The sequence below is a fragment of the Phacochoerus africanus genome, chromosome 2 (assembly GCF_016906955.1).
Source record: "Phacochoerus africanus isolate WHEZ1 chromosome 2, ROS_Pafr_v1, whole genome shotgun sequence".
Classification (NCBI taxonomy): domain Eukaryota; kingdom Metazoa; phylum Chordata; class Mammalia; order Artiodactyla; family Suidae; genus Phacochoerus; species Phacochoerus africanus.
The window spans coordinates 221,792,531-221,811,867 of record NC_062545.1 but is presented as its reverse complement, the minus strand read 5'-3'; the positions used below and the strand labels follow the sequence as shown (position 1 = coordinate 221,811,867).

Genomic DNA, 19,337 nt, shown 5'->3' with positions numbered 1-19,337 from the left:
AAGCCAAATTCAAGTTTTGCATCATCTTACTTTTAAAACGAATTTACTCAATTAAATTTATTCTAAACTTAGTCCCAGCCATGCAGAAAATTCTTTTCTCAATGTCTACTTCCCACACACCTTGCATCACTTTCTGTTTCCATATTAGTCTGCCCCTTATTTTTCCATCCAGAGAAACAAGCTAAAGACAGACTGCCATTCTTCTTCCTTAATAAAATGTAATTCCATTCCTCATTCCGTCTTTACTGAAAGCACACACATTCTACTTTCCTAAAGTAACCATGGACTCTCTTTTATAATCTAAAAACATGTGTTTTTCTTATAAAGAACATCTCAGAGTAGCACTAAACATATTGATTAATAGTCCTAAATACCTTTAGTTTCTGTTTAGTAGCTGATGTCTCACTGTCTCATTTGACTTCTATTAAGTCTAGGTACAATAAGATATTATACTTAATGTTGATAATTGTAACAACATGTCTGTATTAATTAGGTCAACAAACTTCAATTCTAATACAAGATATTAATTTAATATGAATATTTCCCAGTTCCCATGAACCTAAAATTAATTCTAGCCAGTTACCTTCCATATTTTTGAGAATTTATATGTGCTTAATTTCCTTTAAGCCAATTAAGTAGAGCTCACTTGCAAATTATTTCTGATAATACTACCCGAAAGTTAAGACGTACATAATGCACATACAAACACATAGGGAGACACAACCAGAGATCTCATAAATTCATTTTCTAAACTTAGTCATGAATTAGATATCACAAGTAAAACTCACTAGTTTAAAATAACAGTTGGAATAAGTTTTAAAAAGACTTCTTTCCATTTTTTTCCATTTTCCATTCCTTCAATCTAAGGCATTAGAGATGGTCTAGATAACATATGTCTTCCTGAGAGCCCAGGTCTCAAGGCATAGGGTAAGAAAAGCAAGTTCTCCTGGAAGGACTTACTCCCTCAAGGTCAGAATCCTGAAGAGACGCTTGCTTCTTTTCTTTAAAGGTTTCCAAAGGAGGAAAAGAGTCCAGCTCGTGAGAAGAAGGGGGAAAGGTCAACTAAGTCTCTTGTCCCTTACCAGATCGGGGCACTCTGGCCAGTTGTCTGAGTCAGGAGGAGACCGGGGATCAAAGGGTCCTGGTTGTGGCCACTGGGTCTGGTCCATCGGCAGATGAGCTGGTCCTCAAGTACCCTGAATAATCAGGATGTCAGTCATGGCAAAGAAGGGATATCTCACCAGTGTTTCGAATTCTGAGAAGATTTCTTTTTTATCCAATCTAGTTTTCTCTAATAACTGCATATGCAATAAAAGAGCCCATTTTGACTATTTTTAGAGCAAATTTTTCCTTTAATACTCAATTAAGTAGATACTTGCAAGTATAAAATTTTTACTACATAAATCTGGCTGAGGTGTAAGTTGGAAGCTGGCTTTCTGGCGCTTCTCGTTTTTCTGTTTGAGACTATTTCCCATTTTAAAATTGAATGTGTCAGGGACAAAGGTTATTAGTGGCATTGATGGGCCAGTGTGCTGCTTGAGAGCTTAATTCCTCTAGGCTTTAGCCCAGAGTTGCTTCAGTTCTCTCTTACAGGTCTCAGGTCTCCCAGTGGCATCTAGGACACCATGGGTGCTCAGATCGCCGAATGGCCAGTTCTTATTTGCGTCCCTGGTTGAGCAGGTTTTAATTAATGAGTGGGTTTCCTTATGGGACCACTGCATGGCATGAGGACTCAGCATCCACCAACCCCGTTAAATTTCTCAGTCACCTGAGAAAACCATAACCGGCTGGGAGGAGACTTATCCCTTTTCTTTGGAGAAATGCTCTCGTAATATTTTCACCCTTTTCCGACAAATTCCATTAAGTCAGCCAAAGTGAGGAAAAGCATCAGATCAGCCTCTTACCAAAGCACTCAGCCCAGACCCCTCAATCTCTTCCAAATAAGCAAGCTGCGGTATCTTACTCACTGGTTCATAAATATAAGTCGACTAGTTGCTTGCAATCTTCTCCAGGGGACTACATGATGGAATTTCAGAGATGTTTCCCAGATTGGCTTTGTTTTTTCTTAGCTCACAAAACAGGCCTAGGCTAGAACGTCTGTCAAAATCTTTTCTAGGGTACCATCAAATGGAATTAAACACTCACACACAGAACTGAAAGGAAAACGGGAATCCTCGCCAGCCAAAAGGAAGCCACAGAGTTACAAAGGGATCTCCCAAAAGGAAAATCCCCTAAACAGAAACCAAATGGACAAAAGTCCAAGGGGCCTTGGAGTGCACGCCGAGGGACTTAACCAGATGCTGGCAGAGGCATCACAATGTCCCAGATGCTACTTTTCTCCTTCCCAAAAAGGTTCCTGGAAGTGGGAAGTTTGGGTATACAGGAGGAGAGGGAAGGGAGGGAATTCCCCCAAGGCCAGTGGAGCCTTGGCAGCTGCTGGGGTGGTCCTTACCTTCCGAATACCTTTCTGGCCCCGAGTCCCAGCTTCCAAGATGACCAGTTGGGTCTGCTTGGGGCCCAGCCCCGCAGCAGAAAACTCTCAGCGATCTGGCCTCTGAAAGAGTCCTCCAACCCTCCACTCATCCAAAGGGAGGCTGGCGTGGAGAGAAACCTCAGAGCGTCAGAACAAGCCAGAGAGCCCTGCGGGGCCTCCTGCTCACAGGTAGATCCCAGGCGAGCCCCCAAAATTGGTTGCCGGAATTCAGCCTCTGTCTGCCGGTGCCAAGTTGAAATGCAGAGACAGAGAGTTTGGGGTAAAGGAGAAAAAAAAAAAATAGTTTTATTGCTTTGCCAGGCAAAGGAGGGCCACAGCAGGCTAAATGCCTTAAAGAGTGTGCCCGCCTCCCCTCCGCCCTTAGAAAGAATGGCAAGGAGTTTTATAGTAAAATGGAGAAAAACAGGTTTTCAGAAAGGAATCAGGATCGGGACAAACATGCATTCTTCGTTCTTTGGAGGAATCTTGGTCATCAAAGTGGAGTCAGGAGACCTCAGCCTGATCATAGTGACGGTCTTCTGGGTTATTGCCTGGAATTACGGTACTTGCGAAAAGGGCATATTGATCGGAGATTAGAACAAACTAGGAAAGTTCCTGAAAAACATCTTGTGCTAATAATCTTTAACCCACAGGCAATTATGCTCAGAGTGCCTAATCTTTAGCTTATGGGTGATGGTGTTTAGGGTGTGACTAAGTTAGGGAGAAGGACAAGGAAGGGCTCCAAGCTGTTCAGTTTCAAAGTATTCATTTCAGGAGTTCCCGTCGTGGCGCAGTGGTTAACGAATCCGACTAGGAACCATGAGGTTGCGGGTTCGGTCCCTGCCCTTGCTCAGTGGGTTAACGATCCGGCGTTGCCATGAGCTGCGGTGTAGGTTGCAGACACAGCTCGGATCCTGCGTTGCTGTGGCTCTGGCATAGGCCAGTGGCTACAGCTCCGATTCGACCCCTAGCCTGGGGACCTCCATATGCTGCGGAAGCGGTCCAAAGAAATAGCAAAAAGACCAAAAAAAAAAAAAAAACCAAAAAAACAAACAAAGTATTCATTTCAGAAAGAAGCGTAAGGGATATAATTTTTTCTCTCAGGGATAGGAGGCGCCTGCATCAGTTCGTTAACCATTGAGCCATGGTGGGAACTCCACAAGAAGAGTTTTTAGTGCCTTGGCATAAAATTGTAAATGTCATGGAATGGTCGTAAGTTTCCCATTGATTATCAAAATGACTTTTTTCACTTTCATCTTGCATGGTCATTTTTATGGTCTCTGACTTCCATACAAAGCAAAGAAAGACTGTGTGTGTGTGTATCTTTGCTGATAGTCTTCCTGAGATGTACCATGTTCTGTGTTTTTTGTTGTTATTCACCTAAGCCTAAGCATAATTTGCCCTTTTCCTGATGGTTCAGTGTCATCCTTTCTGCTATAAAGTAGGATAACGTCCCAGTTAAGGGCGTAGTTTATGAAGCTAAACTTCCAGAGTTCACATCCCTAGGTCTGTGACTGACATTTTTTAACTGAAGTGTAGTTTATTTACAATATTACATTAATATCAGGTGTACAGCATAGTTATTCAGTATTTTTTTTACAAAAGTTATTACAAGATAATGGCTATATTTCCCTGTGCTATGCAGTGTATCCTTATTGCTTCTCTCTTTTATACAGAGTAGTTTGTATCTCTTGATCCCATGCACTTCATCTCTCTGTGCCTGAGTTTCCTCATCTGTAGAGTGAGGATAACTGTACCTTGTAGGGTTTTGCTTGGTATTAAATAGGCAAATGTGTGTAAATCACGGAGCACCTGGCAGCATAGCAAACAGTGTGTGTGAGCTGCTGCTGCTGTCCGTGATGGTGGCAGTGGTAGAAGTATTCACGAGGCCATGTATCCTAAGATTTTGTGAAATTGAGGTTCTTCCCATCTATGAAATGGCCTCAAATTACTATGCTCTTGATTTCTTGTGATGCTTTACTTAAGTGTTCTTCTCCCTTGTAACTTGGCCACTGGTGGGCTCCTTTGCATCCACCTCAAGCAGAACAAACACCATCTTCTCAACCCCCATCTCTTGGAATTGGATGCTTTAACCACTGGGTGTACAGATCAGAGAATTTCTCTTGCAGTGGTGGTGTGCAGGCCAGGGTGAGGCTCCATTCTTTCTGGATGGTTTATCTTAGAGATGCCCTGAAGAGTACCATTTATTTGGCTCAAGGACCTGCCATTCACCGTTTGTCATTATCTCCAAATGACATTATACCCCTAATTATTGTGTTTTACCTATCTATCTAGACAAAAGCATTGAATTATTCTTTGTAAGCAATGAAACAGTATATAATCTACTACCTTTTTTGGGCATATCTTCATTTATTAGTATCCCGACAACTTCCAAGTACACAGGTGGTCCAGCCCCCCCCCCCCCCCCCCCCCCCCCGCCGAGAAGCCTGCTCTTGAGCCGAGTGGATAGAGTTCTGGCCATTAGGAGTAGATAGGAACTGGATGAGGGTCCCCAGATATGAAAGCAGAGCTGTAATTCCTCATATTCTCCGCTGTTGCTCTGAGCCTCTTCCAGGCTCCCAGGTTCTCTCAGGATCTGTGATTGATTCCTCCAAAGGAGCTAGAGCATAGCATGAGCCTTGCCTGTAAGGACAAAGGTGATAACACATTATGTCTGTAATGTGATGGGTCTGCAGGCCCAGAGGTTGGGGTACACCCCCCACTAAATCTAAAAGTCAGTTTCTGAAGAGATAATTGGGCTTCCCCCCCCCCTGTCTTTTGTCTTTTTAGGGCCACACCCATGGCATATAGGGATTCCCAGGCTAGGGGGTCTAATCAGAGCTGTAGCTGCTGCCTACACCACAGCCACAACAACGCAGGATCCGAGCTGTGTCTGCGACCTACACCACAGCTCACAGCAATGCTGGATCTTTAACCCACTGAGCGAGGCCAGGGATCGAACCCGCAACCTCATTGTTCCTAGTCCAATTTGTTTCTGCTGAGCCACGGCAGAAACTCCAACAATTGTGCTTAATATGCCGCCAAGGTACATAGCTGATCTTGTGGCTGAAATAATTTTTATAGTCCTTATACTATTTATTCCCAACCTCACATTTTTTTTAACCTTAATAATGTACTAGTTTACCTCTTTCCCCTCCTCCTCCAGGTTGCTCTGTGTACCTTCCTGATGCCATTAGGGTGAAAAAAAAGCACTTGGTTCATCTTTGCACAAGTGATCTAAAGTTGTCAAAAAAGAAACTGAAAAGCTCTCGGTACCAGAAAGTCAGTTAAACTGAGGCTCCATTTACCACCCCTTAAGGGCCAGCCTTGTACACTTCTGTGCCCACCTGGAGAAAGCTTAGGATATAGCTGGCATCCAAGTTCCCCAACAAATGAGTGAAATAAAAAAGGAGGGTCTGGGCAGTTCCCACTGTCGCTCAGTGGGTTGAGAACCTGACTAGTATCCTGGAGGATGTGGATTCCATCCTTGGCCTTGTTCAGTGGGTTAAGGGTCCGGTTTTGCCATGAGCTGTGAATGTAGGTTGTGAATGCAGCTCGGATCCACCGTGGCTGTGGCTGTGGCATAGGCCAATGGCTGCAGCTCCAATTCAACCCCTAGTCTGGGAATGTCCACATGCCACAGCTAGGGCCCTAAAAAGATAAATATGTACATACATACATACATAAATTAGGAAGTTCTGTTAAGGTAATTCATCAATTAATTGCATCCCAGAGAAAAATTTAAGAATTATGCTAAAATCCTTAGCCTTCAGTTTAACTTGTTCCTTTTCTTGAGGGTTTGAGGCATTTGTTAACAGAAGTATAAAGCATGTAGAATAGGTATGTCCTGTATACAGGTATTTTCTTACATCATGGATATTTACTTACTAACACCAAATGAATACTTGAGGATTTTTGAAAGGCTTCTTTCTAATCATTGGCCAGGACAAGACCAAACGTGCTTCTTGTTGAAATACTGTAAGGTTTGAGTTTGGAAGGAAAGCTAGCAGGATTTCACTAGCATTGTGTGTTGAGCTGTTAGGAACAGGTATGAACCTGCTGTTGTTGAGGATTTTTCTTTAAAGAATTTCCTTCCTTTTTCAGGGACTTTTTTATTGTGGTTAAAAAAAATAGAACATAAAATTGATGGTTTTAACCATTCTAAGTGTACATTTCAGCACACTGTTGTATAACTATCACCCTTCTTCACTCCAGAACTTTCTCATCATCTTCAAGTGAGATTCTTACTCATTTATCAGTAACTCCCCTTATTCCTGTCCACTCCACCCCTGGGAAGCACTGTTCTCCTTTCTCATATAAGTGGAATCATACAATATTTGTCTCTTTGTGTCCTGCTTATTTCATCTCTGGGAATTTGAGTTTATGTGTACTTTTCTAACAGGTTGCTTTGGGGGAGTGGTAATCATTGACCTCAAAAATAAAACAATTATTTTACCAGCAAAAATGAGCTTGCTTGGGAACAGCAGAGAATTGCAATTCAGGACAGGCATGCTGTAAAAAAGACCGTAAGCAAGTCTAATAAAGAAGAGGAACGTTATTTTTGCTCCAAGGAAAAGGAGGAAGTTGGGAGGGATTGTTTTGAATAAAATTCCAGTGGAGGAAAGGGAGATAATGGTTTCTCACTGGCTGAGTTGCTGGGGAAGTGGATTTCTTGTAGGAGATGAAATGTACAGTTGACCCTTGAACAAAGCAGAGGTTAGGAACGATGACTTTCCCTGTGGTCAAAATTCTACATGTAACAGAGTCAACCCCCCACACCTGCATGTCCTCTGCACACAACCAGAGACGCAACTAACTGCAAATCATGTAGTGCTGTAGTATTTACTATTGAAAAACATCAGTCTGTAAGTAGACACGCACGGTTCAAACCCATGTTGTTCAAAGGTCGACCATACATCTGTTCCTGGTGGCTCCTGAGAATGCTTTCCTGTTGATGGTTCTTTCCTTGGGGTCTGTAATTGACAATCCTTCCTGTAATTGATGTGAAGAGATGTTTTGTGAGAGCTCCCTCTTCTGGCTGCCTGAGTCCATGAGGCTTCATGAGGCTTCCCTTCATTAATTTTCACATAATCAAAAACTTAGAATTATCCAATTTCAGCCCTGGGTCTGAAATTCGGTATCCCAAAGCGCCGCAGTCTTTATTTAAACGAGTGACTATAATGATGTGGCCTTTTGAACAAGAGCTCCACATTCAGGTTTTTTTTGGTGTTAAATATTCCTGTTATAGGAAATTTTCTCACGCATGAAATCTTATATTTTCTTAAAAATTCCACTTTGTGCTTGTTGCTGCTGTTGCTACTGCTCTGGTTGTTTGGAGGTATCATTACCTGTATTATTTGCTTCCAGGTCATAGCAGGGCTTGAGGGAGGTTTAAGTCTCTGATATTGGAATTGAGTTTAGTGATGTGTGAGTGGTCTGCAGGGCACACTAGAATTGACATGTAATTGGCAGCAGTCCTCACTCTTTACTGCTTCGCCCTCAATTCTGTAACCTCTACCCCCAGCAGCATCCTAAGGTCTTCTTCTGGAACCCAAGTCCTAAGGGAGGAGGATCCCCAGAGAAAGAGACAGAGACAGAGACAGAGACCTTGTCATGGAGGTGGAAATGTGATATTGAAGTATCAGAGTCAAATTAGAATACTAAATTTCCCATTTCGTATCCAAGAAATTTCCCATGCATTGTCTAGATGCCTTTCGAATTGCTCCTTTCAGTTTTTCTTAAGATGCTCTGTTCCAATGCAAGGGCTGTGCCATACTGCTGGGTGGATTCGGAGATGATGAGTGGAAAAGACAAGCACAGTGAAACAATGCACCCTGAGTTGGCTTGTGGCTTTTGTTTGCTCGTCACTGTTTACCTCTTCACAGTCATGGATTCGTTCTGCTGCTGCGTGGTATTGTGGAGTTATGTACGAGAGCACCTCGCTCCACCCCGGGTTGAGAAGAGTGAGGATAATGTATACTTTCTGGACTGTCCATCTTTCACTGGAGGACGTAACGTGTATCAGGATGACAGAGAGGGGCACGGCTGGACCCACGTGCGGCTGATTCCTGGGTCTGCCATGTGCTTTGCAAGCTACAAAGTGTTTCCTTTAAAACAGCTAATCCTGCACGACCATGACTGACCGGCTCCTGCGTTTTGTTATCAGAGCCCACATGCTGCTTTCTCAACTAATTGGTTAAAGAGCCACTCTGTATCTCATCCTGGCACATCCTGTGTCATGATCATGTATTCTTTAAAAAAAAAAAAAATCGAGAGAAAGAAAAAGATGCGGGGGGGGGGGGGGGGGCGGGGGGGGGGTGGAGAAGGTTGCCATCCAGTGGAGGAACGAGTAGTTCCCAGCTTCATTCAGGAAAAACGCAGGCTGAAATTATGCTTAACTATTTTAACTTGGCTGGGGATTTTTATCACCAGAAGGGTTTTTTCTTAGTGACACGGGGAGCCAAATGGGTGCCGTGTGCCTTTAAGGAAAGAAGTGCCTCACCAAACTTCGCTAGTTGTGTCTCACCGTTTGGGTAGGGAAGGAAAGTGTTAATTTCTTATTTGTACACTTTTTTTCCCCCGACTTCCTTCCTATTCACTTCATTAAATCTAGAGGCAGTTCAGCATGGGAGCCGTCTGTATGTTGAATTAGGGCTCGCACTCTTGGGCAACACGTCACCAGTCGGAAACTGGGGGTTTGCTTCTGTGATTTATTTCAATATTGTGCTGGTAAAAGGTTTGGAAGGGAATCTTTTTGGGGTAGTGCTGGAGCATTGTGTAGCAAGTTTTGTGTGTGTGTCACTCGCCCCTAGCCCTTAGTGGTGTCAGTTTAAGCCAGTTTAATAAATGATTTTTTTTTAAAAGAGAAGAACAGTTTTAAATTTGCCATGAATAATTTTACTTGCAGGCAGGAGTAATCTGACTCCCCCCTCTAAGTGCGAAAAGCACCGGGAAATATTTAGTGCATTGATTTCCATTAGAAAAAGACCCTTAGAAATCCCTGAACATAAAGCACTGCATATGGATGTGTTTGGGGTCTTTGGGGAGGAGGGAAGATGTTTTGTAGCTCTCTGCATTCCTGCATAAAACCTTAATTTAAGGGGAATAATGGTCAGTACTTTGTGTGTTTCCTTGTGATTCCAAAACCTAAATTTAATAAGAATCTGCACGTATTAGCAATTGTAATAAAAATCGTTTCACTAGTTCTTTTTGCAGTTTAATTTGTTTCGCTTCTTAGTTACTCACAGATTTAGAGATTTAAAAGTCCAAATATTACAAGCTTATGCTTTGTTCCTTTTTTTGCAAAATTAAGGGGGGTAAGAGTAGAAATATTCTCTTCACAACTTCCCCCCTCTTTATTTATCCCACTGAAAAGAAAAACAATGAAAAATTTTACAGCATGAAACTGAAAGTGAAGTGTCAGAGTTGTTCGGGATTTTCTTTAAAGAGAATAACATATTGTATTAAAATATTCGAACTTGAGAACCTGCACATTGCTTTTCCTTAGCATGCATTTAATGAAAAAAAAAAAATTTTATCCAAAATAATCATCTTAGACTGCTCCAAAACCATGCAGCCTATTTTTTAAAGCACTAAAATGAGCTTTAAAATACCCCAAAAAAGCTTACCTTGTTTTAATTTTTTCAAATCAATTTGAATATTAATTTATTCTTATTGGCTTAATTGTTAAAATGAGAATAAGAACCAGAAACCACCTGAGCTAAAAATCTCTAATTCTGCTGCCTGGAATAATAAGGGGGGAAAAATATGATAAGTAGTTGTCAATATTAAAACAGGCTGAAGGAGGAAGGCTTCGGGCCTTGTAGTAGGTAGAATGAAACAGCAGATTTGAGTATCCACAATCCTTTCAGTATTAAATTTTCAGTAAAATAAAATTACTTGTATATGAAAACATAGCCTTTCCCCAGCTCTCTTTTTTTTCCTGATCAGCTGATGAAGAGACTAGCAGCTCGCTGCTTTGCTGGCTTGTTAATTTTATCCCCACTAACTGTGATTTCCGATAGCCGGCCTGCTGATAGTGGTAAGGTAAATATCCTTTTTCGTTGCCGTATTGAAGATTCAGTAGCACTACATGCCAGGCATGTGTAGGTGTGTACCACATCAAAAGCCGGTGTTCTCCGTATTTCTGTGTGTAACTGGGTGCTTGAGGAGAGCAGTGCCATTAACTGTTGACAGCCTCGCATGCTGTATTTATTATTAGCATGTTCAGCCTCCAAGATTTGGGGGACAATTTCCTTTCCTTAATCTTTGCTTTAGCTGCAGTGTGTTTAGCTGGATAGTGGGTGTCCTGCTTTTGAGGCAAATGAATATTAAGGAAATAATGTGGAGCTTTTTTTCTTTTCTTTTCTTTTCTTTTTTCTTTTTCCTCATAACTCATCAGACCTCGCCTCCTTCATAGTGGTTATCTGAACACTGTAGGATCGTGATGGAAATTGTCTTTTGATTATTAAGGCCTAGGCTCCAAGTGTCCCTTAGGATTCTGTCTGGGTGCATGTTGCTTCTCTGGGTTTACACATAGGAAGATGCATAGAAAACATTTTTTTTTTTTTCCTAATCCCACTGGCATTTTTAACATGCCAGGTTGTTTTGTGTTCTGCACCAGCTTTTCTTCACAAAACCTTTCTTTTTCAGAAGGCATTGTACACAAGTGAAAGAAATTATGTCTGAGCTGTAATCACTCTTTATATTGATTGTTATACTCACATGATCATAAATATTAGCCATGTTTGGTGCTGTGGAGAAATGAAGGTAATTGCCTTATGATTAGAGCTCTTTCAGCTACGAGAAAGGATTGATTAGCATTTGCATACTGGAGGCAATATTGAGAGGCAGGGGGAACAAATAACAACATCAGTTATTTTGTGTGAGAAACCAATCCTGAAACGTAATTTAAAGGTCTTTTTCAAAATTTTCTTTTCCATGGTCACATTTTCTCTTATCTATTGTTTTGTTTTTTTTTTTTCTTTGCAGTTTTTTTTTTTCCCTTTATTTTTCTTAAGTTTTGCGATATACCAGGAAAATAAAAAGTTTAAACTTCTGGGTCTGTCACATGGATCTTTTAGCCATTTATGAACAGGTTTCTTTTTATACCTGGTTGTTTTTATAGCTATTTTATTATCTCTCTGCATTAGTGCTGCTGGCTCTGGTTTAAAGCAAGCGTTTGCAGGTAATTGGAAAAGTGTTTTTTGTTTGTGAGTGTGTGTGTTCTTTATCGGATGATTTAAGTGCGTTTACCCAGGAATGTGGCTTTGTACTGCCCGTTGCCTTGTTTACTAATTGCTACGTTAGAACAAAATCTGGATGGAGTTTTGATTTATGTTGTGAATCATGAAAAAACCTTGAAGAAGAAAAGGTCAAAGCTTATATGATTGTAAAGGTATATTCTTAGGGAAATTTTTTCTTCACTCACCCCCCCCCCGCCTTTTTTTTGGTTTACCTTTTATCCTCTTACAATAATGAGATAATAAAGGTCTTTTTCTTTTCCTGAGCTAATATGTCCTTTGGTTTTACTTATCTTCAAATACTTAAATGTACATCTTTTTATATTTATCGTATTCTTTGCTGTGTTTGGGGCCTTCAGCATATTTTGCTCATGAAATAGACTTGAGTTAAAGATGCATTTATCCATCATGGTGGGCTTCTATTTTTCTTCTTACTCTACTGATTACTGTGAACTATTTTTTTTTTTTTTGGTCAGTTTCATTTTATTCTAATTATGGAAATTGTTGTTTTGTTTTGTTTTGTTTTTCCTTTTTGGTACTGTCTTGAATTTTTCTCCTTCATTCCCTATTAACAGGCCATTGAAGACGGCAATTTGGAAGAAATGGAAGAGGAAGTACGGCTTAAGAAGCGAAAAAGACGAAGAAATGTGGATAAAGATCCGGCAAAAGAAGATGTGGAAAAGGCCAAGAAGAGGAGAGGTCGCCCTCCAGCTGAGAAACTATCACCAAATCCCCCTAAGCTGACCAAGCAAATGAACGCTATCATTGATACTGTGATCAACTACAAAGACAGGTGAGCCTTTCCTTCTGTCACAGAGACCACAAGTGAGCTTCCTGCAGAGCAAGATCTATCACGGTGTCCTTGGGGGCTCTCAGGCCCTTTCTACTTCCTGTCTCATGGCTTTTGCTCCCAAGGTATCCATAAACCTGTCCTCTGTTCAGAGAGGCTGCTCTTGCTATTTTGAATGATGCCTTACCAGGTATTAAGAGATTTGGAAGCAGTAGTTTAGATGACAAAATCAAAAGAACAGATGGAAGCTGGAGAAGAATCCTTAAGGATTTCTGAAATAACATCCTTCATGTGGAAGGACGGGAATGAGAGAGTGAAATTAATCCTTTTGGGTTGGGTTGTTAGAGGAAAAAATGAGTCCTAGGGTATTTAAAGTGAATATTTCATGCTAAGACTTTGTTTTCAACCAAACAGACACTTTCGAAAAAAATGCCGTTCCTTCTCTCCTTGCAGCACATTTGAGTTTCTGAGTACTTTGGAGCCATCTCCTTCTTCCTAGTAACCCTCCCTAGACAGGATGGTGTTTCAGCAAATGTACCTCTTTTTCATGGAACTTTTGAAGGTGATGTGAGCATTTTAAAAAAGGAACAATTACTGGGAAACTGAAGTAAAGATGTTTTAGTGTGTCAGTAGCCCTGGATAGTCGATAAACTAGTTAGGTGACATTTTGGTTAGTTGATTTGATTTCTACCTGATAATCAGGTGGTGCAGTTTTAATAGGAAGATCACATCTCATTTCAGTTGAAACATTGGTAGGGGGAAAATAAATCCCACATTTATTTCTCTCAGTTACAGAGTGGTATGAATCAGCTTTTTGTCACCAGAATTTTTTGCCATTAGCTGGTGTATGCAACCTGGAATTGTTTACCACAAATAAGTTGTGATTTTAGTTTCTCATTGTGACTTTTGTGCATGTTTTATACAGGAAAGCAAACCTCATTATAAAGATTAAGTAGTATAAAAAGCAGGAAACTTACAATCATTTTTTGATAAGTCTGTTATATTTTCTAAAAGTTTTCAGAAATGGCGAAAGGGGAATAGGAGCAGATATGCATGAAAGGGTCAGAATTTCTTATTACTCTTCACCCTAACCAGGTCTCTTTGGTTCTTTGCATATTCTTTTCACTATTTTCCTTTTTTTTTTTTTTAAATCTCTGCAAATTCTGACTGGCCACAAAGGGCAGCCCCATTACATTAGGTTTGGATAAGCTGTTCCTTGTCACAGGGGAATGACAGCAATTCCGGAAAGAAAATTTGGCCATGAGTTCATTGTTTGCCCAGATGAACACGCAAACTTCCTTGTAAACCAAGAATCGGTAACTTTCTCTGTCAAGTTTCTGTTTCTCCCCAGCTGTACTGGTAGTTCAGCTGGAATTTTTTCCAGGAAGCCAGCTTGGACAATAACATCTTCTTTTATCAGCCCCGGGTATAAAGAAGAATAAGTAGAGGGCATCAGTTTACATATACCTCTTAGCTTTTTTGCCTTTGGTCTCAGGAGAGGGAAACAATCTATGGCTTGGACCAGGTGTGCCTGGATATAGAACAGGCACTATGTTCATTACCTGCTGAGTGAGTCTAGGACCACTGCCACACTAAGAGCCAAGGATGTCCTTGGAGGCTTAGAAGTGTGGCCTTTTATTCCAGGTGATGGCTGTCTCCTTTAATGTTATAAAAGGGGTCACCAGTCGGTGGACCACATATGGCCAACAGATTATTCTAGTTCATGTTTCTTTTTCTTATTTTTCTTTTTCTCCCCCCGCCCAAGCAAACACATACGGCTGGAGAGGTTTGTTATAACATGTCAGGGTCCCCTCCCCCCCACACCCCACCTTGTAGGAAAAACCTTAAAAATCTGCCTGGCCTTTCCTAAGGTAACATTAGGAGTGAAGAAGTGACCACACATTGTGTACAGACTGTCCTGCTTTAGGTGGCCGCCACCCAGTGCTCACTGTCATCACTCTAGTATGAACGGTCAGTTGCCATTGACCATAATTTTCACACCTGGCCCACTTCTCTCCTTTGTATCACCTACTGGCACCATGGCCCTTTTGGTTTGTGATTTCCTGATGCACAGGACTATGGGCTCAAGACTTGTCTAGAAACCAGCCCCAAATACAGGGTTGTATGAAGTCATGTCCCTTAAACCTCAGCTAAGCATAGCATAGTAGGTTAGGGCATAAGCGCTTGTCCTGTCCTGGTTTAACTACCTGCACTGGAATCCCAACTCCAGCATTTACTACCTGTGGGGCAGCTGGGCAATTTACTTAACCTCCCTGACCCTCGGTTTCCTCATCCACGAAATGGAACGATTACTGTACCGGTCTCTAGAAGCATTTGGAGGATTCAGCTCTTTGAACAGTTTAATTATTAATAATTAGCCTGTCAGGGAGTTCCTGTTATGGCTCAGTGCTAACAAATCCGACTAATAGCCATGAGGACATAGGTTCAATCCTTGGGGTCTCTCTCAGAGGGTTAACTATCCAGCGTTGCCATGAGCTGTGGTCTAGGTCACAGTTCAGATCCCATGTTGCTGCGACTGTGGTGTGGGCTGGCAGGTGCAACTCCAATTTGACCCTTAGCCTGGGAACTTCAATATGCTGCACGTGTGGCCCTTAAGAAAAAAAGAATAATCAGATTTTCTGACTATTTATAACAAATCTGGTGGGTGAACAGAGCTCCAAGCACTATAAAGAAATTATCCGTGATGGTATGGTTTTCATCTTTTTGTTTCCAAAAACAGAAAATGCAGTTTCACTGGAGCATGTCTGTGGTTGTACTCTAGGGAGAGGATATTTAAATATTTCAACATTCAGACAGTGAATAGTTTGGTTCCTGCACCCACCCCCTTCGGTTTTATTTATTTTACTTTTCCTTCTAAAGTACCCTGATAAGGCCTGTTCTATCAGTGCCCACATTTAGGTACATTCTGGATTCTGGGGAGTATGTTCTAAATTCTCTCCTGCTGCATGTTTCATGTATATTTCATGTTAGTGATCCTCTAGAAAAAAAAGCACTTACTCTATTTATGTTTTTTTTATGTCTCTTGCCAAATTTGGTGTTCAAGTAGGAGGCACTCAAATTAGGAGGGCCTTAATTAGATACATCGTCATATTTTTGGTTGGTTTTAGAAAATGCTGCTGGGAAACCGTACCTCTCCATGTGTTGAGATTTTTGCACCAGTAAAGTCAGCTACTAATATAGTAACTCAGCCTACCTGTGAAAGAAATACCACCTGGACTAACCTCGCTCCCATCACCTCAGTCAAATGTTAGGGCTCTGACAGTTGTGTAGATTAGCAGCGTATTAAATAAGAACTGCCATCTATATTTAACTGATATATAAGAATTAATTAGCTCTCATGAGACAGGTTTTTTTCCCCCCCCCCAAATTTCTTGCATGATTCTGGGACAGATGTATCTTTATTTTTTACAAAGAACTAGGATAATTTAAGTGTTTGTTTATTGTTGCCTTTGTGTTCAGTGCCAGGCCTCATTTTTTTAAGGGGGGGTACTTTAAAAAATGTGACCCCAAAAGGCCGATGATTCTGTGTGATTCACAAATGTAAAATCTTTCTGTGGTAATCACTGCTAAAGGTAGCACTGATCTCTTACCATTCCTACCATTTTGTCTCCCCAAAAAGAAAACTTGGAGTTCTCTTGTGGCGCAGGGGGTTAGGGATCAGGAGTTGTCACTACAGCAGCTTGGACTCTACCCCTGGCCCAGGAACTTCCACATTTCATGGGTGTGGCAGAAAAAAAAAAAAAAGAGAACATTCGATCTCTAGTATTAGAAGGCTTTGTTTTGACTTGTTAAGCATGCTTAAGTAGAAGGCTTTTAAAATTACACTGTCAGTTTATATAATGTTCAACCTAAGATTCTTTATTTCTTTGAAAAGGGATTCATCCTATTTTGCTTCTAAACCCTTTCAAATCGCCCCTGTGAAGAGATACAGAGCAAGAGGCAGAAGAGGAGGTCTGGTGGAGCCGTTCCAAGTCTGGAGACGTGGCTTACAGTTACTTGGATAAGGAGAGAGATTCCTAGATAAGATTCTTAGCGGTAGAAGGGGTTTTAGCTCTGTCTGGTCCAAGTGCCCACAACCCAGATGTGTCCCCTGCACCGCCTCTAGCAGACCTTCACCTGACTTCATGTAGACACCCCCAGTGTTACCTCGCTGTGGTAGAAAGCCGTTCATGACACTGAAGGGCAGCTCTAACCACAACAGGCATTTCCTATGTTAAAACAGACTCAACCCCGAGACTTGGAGCTATTTGTACTACTTGGAGCTTCAGAGAACCAATGTGTTCTCATTCCAGAAAAGTCCTGTAAAATATTTGTAAATGTATCTGCCTCAGGACCTCCTCCTTCAGGTCAAAACACCTCACTTGGCTACGTGGTTGATTCCTGGACTTCCACCATCCTGCCCCCCTCCCTGCTTAGACACATTTCACCTGCCTGGTTCCCATTTAAAACATGGCACCCACAGCTCCAGAGATATTTCGACGGTGGCTCATTGCATGGTGGTTGGCCGCCTTATTCTGGACACTGAAATTCTGCTAACCTAACTTGAGACTGTGTTAACTTTTTCCACCAAACTTGACTCACTGTTAACTCCCGTGAACATGTGGCTTGTTGAAAAACTCCCTCACCCCCAAACATACACACAACTCTTTTCTCACATGAATGCTGCCAGAGCTTACCCTTGAGCTAAGCCTCTGATGTTTTTGATCCTATATCTACTTATTCTTGTTCCTATACAGTGTCATCTTACGGGTTTTTGTGTCATCATTCCAGTGCAGTCTATTGAAGTAACACCGAATGTGGTGCCTTTTTTAAGAAACCCATGTTTACTTGTCTTCCTGAGTTGTTGTCATCTGAAAATTTGCTATAAGCTATTGCTAAGAATCTTCTAAAGGGCAAAGGACAGGTTCTCTCTAACATGCTTCCAAACATCATTTCAGGTTGACACGAATTTATTCCTCTGTAATCTTTAAGTTGATGAACCATCTGTGAACTCACAGGACTATCATGCTATCATGTCGCTCACGTGCATCTAGCCTTTCTCAAGGTTATCAAGAAAAGCTAAAACCAAGATATACCATGTCGGTGGCCTCTCCAATCCATCAACCTAGAAACCCTGCTGAAAGAATGAAATGAGGTTAGCTTGCCATGGCTTTTCTGAAAAGACCCCCTGCGGGTACTTAATGATGTTATTTATCTTCTCTAAATAGCCCCATGGCATCTGAACAGCTTCTTCTAAATCTTGACCCAGGGTCTGCATGGAGCACAGCTGGCTCACGTTCCCTTTCTCCTTTTGAAAGTAGGACTTATCTCTAGTCTTCTGATTCCATTTCTATTCTCTGATTTCTCCAACACTGTGAGCAGAAGCAATCTACATACTCTTTCAGGTTGTAATTAGTTTGCAACTGGGCACCTGAACTCATTCGAAGCAGCCTGATCTGCCCAATTGACTCTCCTATCCATAGCTTTTCTTCAGCGTTTGTTAGGTTCACTTTTCAAATCTGAGCATTGTTCACCTAGCTGAAGAGTCTGGACACAGAATGTGAGGAGGTCATGGCCACCTCCTCTTCCTCTAGCAGTTGCTTGAAGACTATGGCAGGACCATGGTGCAAGACTGGGCTCTGCTGTCTACAGAGGGTCTGGTCTTAAGGTTCAGCTCTGAGGATGCATGTGGAAAGAAGTAGGGAAGGCGGCACCCAGCAGAGCAGCTCCTCTGTTCCTTCCTCCCTGATGCCCTTCAGGTGCTGCTTTCTCTTCCACTTTCACAAGGCAAGACTGTCTTCTTCTTGCCCCTCGTTTTAACAAACCCTGCTCATACCTCTAGGAATGGCGAAAAGCCTCGGCTTGTCCTGAATCTTAACTTTCCCCACACTGTAGAGAATCATTCATTGATCCTGGAAATATTCATTGCTTGCCCCGCTTCTTTCCAGCTCTGAGGGCCAGAGGGTAGAAAGGCTCCCAGAACTTGCCTGAGCTAGCCGGCCTTGTAGGATGGGGTGGGGTGTTAGTGAACAGGTGGGTAGCCTGGGGGAGTCAGGGAAGGAGGGGGCATGTGAGCCCCTTAGATAAGCATGTGATAATATTGTCTCATGTGTTTGTGGTCACTTTGAGGGGAAGAAAATACTATCAGTACGTTTACTTGGGAAAAGAGAGCCAACCTTTCCTCCCATTACATTCTGGTACCTTCTAAGGACAGGATACTACAAACCTTAGAACTAAGTGTATTCGTTTAAATCCTGTATACAAATTCCTACATACAAATGAAAAGTCACTCAAATCATTTCCCACATTGTGAGTAAGGCTGAGCTACTCTTCTAAAGGCCAACAGTCAGCCAATATTCCAGAAGGGACAGGCTCTCACTTTAAAAAGTTGCCTTTTCTTTTCTTTTTCTTTTTTTGGCCACCCCTCCTCATACAGAGTTCCCAGGCCAGGGATCAGATCCGAGTTGCAGCTGCAGCAATGCCAGCTCCTTAATCCACTGTGCTGGGCTGGGGATCAAACCTGTGTCCCAGAGCTCCCAAGATGCCATTGATCCTGTTGCACCACAGTGGGAACTCCAAAAGTTGCCTTTTCTTATTCTGTCATTTTCTCTCCAAAGTGCTTTACTGAAGTGCATTTAGGTGTTTACTCTGTTGAAGGCATTCCCTCAGTTTTCATCATCCCGAGGCTTCTCTCCAAGGTGGTCTGATCATACCAGCTTTCAGACTGCCTTTTGAGAAGAGATTGGTGGTAATGCACATTTTTAAAGCCAGATCCACACCATTATTTAATATGCTTTTTTGTTTTGTCTGTGCTTTGTTTCTTCTAAGCCAG

The 19,337-nt window shown here is 41.8% G+C and overlaps 1 protein-coding gene across 7 annotated transcripts in view; it reads left to right on the top strand.

The window, feature by feature from the left end:
• The window catches only part of SMARCA2 (SWI/SNF related, matrix associated, actin dependent regulator of chromatin, subfamily a, member 2), a 191,470-nt gene that overhangs the window by 142,336 nt on the left and 29,797 nt on the right, over positions 1–19,337 (top strand). For 6 of the 7 annotated variants that reach the window (XM_047767718.1, XM_047767711.1, XM_047767716.1 and 3 more), the window contains exon 28: positions 12,291–12,508. In XM_047767718.1, the coding sequence (XP_047623674.1) occupies positions 12,291–12,508 (218 nt within the window). Of the gene's footprint in view, positions 1–9,065; positions 9,169–10,423; positions 10,520–12,290; positions 12,509–19,337 lie in introns of those variants that run through there. The other variant, XM_047767719.1, reaches the window with a different exon arrangement.